Source organism: Crocodylus porosus, unplaced genomic scaffold (assembly GCF_001723895.1).
Source record: "Crocodylus porosus isolate Cpor-Errol unplaced genomic scaffold, CroPor_comp1, whole genome shotgun sequence".
In the NCBI taxonomy this organism is placed as follows: Eukaryota; Metazoa; Chordata; order Crocodylia; family Crocodylidae; genus Crocodylus; species Crocodylus porosus.
In genome coordinates, this window is record NW_017728933.1 from 4,916,675 (window position 1) to 4,919,993 (window position 3,319).

The 3,319-nt window shown below is 66.8% G+C and overlaps 1 protein-coding gene across 1 annotated transcript in view; it reads right to left on the minus strand.

The window, feature by feature from the left end:
- TACC1 (transforming acidic coiled-coil containing protein 1) overlaps window positions 1–3,300 on the minus strand; it is a 31,339-nt gene extending 28,039 nt beyond the window's left edge. Inside the window, exon 1 of the mRNA XM_019545901.1 lies at window positions 3,263–3,300. Coding sequence (XP_019401446.1) covers window positions 3,263–3,300 — 38 coding nt within the window. The remainder of the gene's footprint in view (window positions 1–3,262) is intronic.
- Between the last annotated feature and the right edge of the window lie 19 nt (window positions 3,301–3,319).

A 3,319-nucleotide genomic window follows, 5' to 3' on the forward strand; every position in this document is an offset into this window, starting at 1 on the left:
CTCTGCGTCGCGCCGCTGCCTGGGCGGGCCGCCCCTGCCAGCCCCGCGGCGCCGGCCTGAACCGACCTCCCACCAGAAGGCCAAGTGACACGCACGAGGCCAAACAGGAAGTCAGTGGCAGGACCTCCACCCCTGCCACCACCCTGCCGCTCCCAGGCCCACGGCACCACGTGGAGCCCCCTCCCCGCTCCGTCTTCAGCAGCATCTGGACTCGCTGCCAACCCAGGGACCCCGGCGGGTGGCGTGTTGCTACATCTGGCCACGACACAGGGCTCCTGCCCGCCCACCCAGGAGCAGGCCCGTGAGCCCGTGGGCAGTACGCTGCGCAGTCGTGGGCCCAGGCCTGCACGGGGAGGAGGAAGCTGGCGCCATCCTGCTATTGTGCAGCCGGCAGGCCGAGAACGGAGCTTCCCGCCCCGGGGGAAGGAGGGCTGGGGACCGGGCAGCTGGGGCTGCGGAGCGGAGAGCAGCTCCGGATGCACCAGGAGGCTGTTACCCACAGCCCTGGGGGTGGGAGATGCCAGAGTGGCATCCGCCTGCCTTTCCTGCTAGACAGTTCAGAGGGGCGTGGGCAGGACAGCCCCGCGGTCCCCATCACGCTGCCTGAGAAGCCCTCCCAGGGCAGGCCTGGCTCTGCCTGGTGCCCTCCACCCCCACAACTACCCCACGCTGCTCAGCACTGTCAGCAGGTGGGGTCCCGCTGCCAAAGCCAGAGAGCACGGCCTGTGCAAAGTGCCCCCGGCCACTGGCCTGGGGGCGCTCAGCTCCACTGCGCACCTAGACACTGCGGCCAAGCAGCCGCAGTCCCACAGCAGCTGCCCCAATGCTAGGTGCTGCACAAACACGGGGCGCCACGAGGGCCGAGCAGGATTCAGCAGCCCAGACCTGTGCCATAGCTCCCACACGGCCCCTGATGCAAAGACAATGCTCGCAGCCCCCCACCCCGGCTCCTTGGGCCCAAAGGAGGCCCCGGGCCAGCAAGGCTGTCTGCACCGACCAGCACTGCACACCCCTCTGAAGAAGGGAAGAGCCGGCCGCCTGCCAAGGGCCACGATGGGGCTCTGATGCTACTGCAGCAGTTGGGGCTGAGGGACAGACACAACAGCCTCCCAAAAAGGCACATTGTGCCCATAGTCACCCCATCTGGCCTCTGTCTCAGAGGGCATTGGGAACAAATCGCTCCCTGTCACAAGTGAGGGCCAGCACACAGCACCTAGCTCCAGCAGCCAGCAGCACCATGCCCTCAGAAGCGAACAGAGCCTGCCCTCACTCCCGAAATGCCTCGGGCCCGACCCGTGCACGTACCACCCCGCAACCCACTACCCCTCGGTCCCCACCCACAGAGCCATGCCAACGGCCAGGCCATGGAGCACCAGAGCATCCTCCCTGCAGCACGCGTGAGTCCAGGGTCTGCAGCCAAGCCAGGGGAACCAAGCAATGGAGGCAGGGGCACCAAGGGCATGTCAGGACCAGTAAGGAGGGACTGGCACCACTGTCCCTTGGAACTGGGACTGGGACACGGACCCCACTACATCCGCTCACTGCTATGCATTAACAAACAGTATCGCCCACCCAGGTGATAACTGACAGCCGAGCCATCACCCAGGGGTGCCCCTAACTCCCGACCCACAGACCCCCCCATATGCCCCTCGTTCCCCATCTGCAACCCCACCATCCCCAGTGGTGCCTCTCCCTCCTGAACCGCAGTCCCTCTGGTCCCAGCAGAGCCCCTCATTCCCAATCCACAGCTGCCCCCATTTCTCAGGGGTGGCCTCACTCCCGACCCGCAGCGCCCGTGCTTCCCCGCGCTCCAGGACTGGCTGTCTTGGCTGGCGCCGCACTGCCCTCGCGTGGCCACTGAGCAGCACAGTGAGGGCTCGGCTGTGGGTCGGGAGCGAGGGGCACCGCTGGGAACAGGGGCTGCAAATCGGGAGTGAGGGGCACTGCTGGGCATAAGGGAAAGCTGCAGGTCGGAAGTGAGGGGCACTGCTGGGTATAAGGGGGCTGCAGTTCAGGAGTGAGGGGCACCATTATGTATAACACGGGTGTGAGTCGGGAGTGAGGGGCACGGGGGGCTGTGGATTGGGAGTGAGGGGCACTGCTGGGACCACTGGGGGCTGTGAGTTGGGAGTGAGGGGCACCTCTGGACATGGTGGGGCTGTGTGTCAGGAGAGAGGGCACGGCTGTGCGTAAGTGGGGGCTGTGGGTCAGGAGTGAGAGGTACCACTGTGAGATGTGGGGACTGCAGGGTGGAAGTGAGGGGTCTGCTGGACTCAGGGGGCTGCGGGTCGGGAGTGAGGGGCAGTGCTGGGATCAGGGGAGCTGTGGGCCAGGGTGAGGGCCAGCACACAGGCTTAGGGGGCTGTGCGTGTGCACTGATGGGCACCTAAGTTAACTGCAGCCCCCTCACCAGGGTGCCTCTCGCTCCCTGGCTGTAGGGCCCCCTGTAGCTCATGGGTGCCCCAAAACTGGAGATGGATGAGCAGGTACCCAGAACAACCCCTGACACCAGCGCCCCTGCACTGCCCTGTCACGGTGCAGAGGCAACAGGGATGAAGCAGAAAGCACCGGCTTCGGCCTATCAGCCACTTAATTAAATGCTCAGGCCTCTGGCTCTGTTTGGTGCCCTCAGAGGTGAGGGTTGCGCTGCTGCCAAATCCACCGACAGATCAGATGTTACCAAAGAAAAGGTACCGCCGCCACGGGTTGCAGGCCCCAGCATGGGCAGCCGGAGAGAGAGTGGCTTTTCCCGCCACTCTGCCACCCAGGGCACCACTGCTTGTCCCGCAGCCAGGCCCCGTGCCCTCTGCAACCGCCACCACCCTCGCCAGCTCTCGCCAGGGGAGGTGCTGGCAATGACAACCCAGTGCTGCTGCTCAGGACCCTCCGTTGGTGCTCTGTAGAGTGGGCGCGAGCCCTGCTTGGCCTCCCCTGCCCCGTCTCCGGTGCCCGCTTGACTGCGAGTTGGCCCTGGGCCGTTTCACGCACCCTGCAGACAAGCGGGCAAGCCTGGCCAGCTGCAGGCCGCGCGCCGCGGGAGGCAGGCAAGGCAAACGAGGCAAAACCGGGGCAACACGTCTCCCGGGGCCACCCCGCCAGCTGGGGGGCAGGCCTGGCCCCGCTCTTGCCCCCCGCACCCGCCTGCGAGCCCACGTCTCTGTGCGCTCCCCTGGCTTTGCTGGCCCCTGCTTGCACACATCGGTTTCTCGGCCTCTGGGGGCGGGGGCGGGCCGGGCAGGGCGGTGCTGGGGACGGGACTCACCCGGGCTCCTTGTGCCTCTGGCTCGCGGTGCCCCCCATGGCCGGGCGGCTCGGCTCG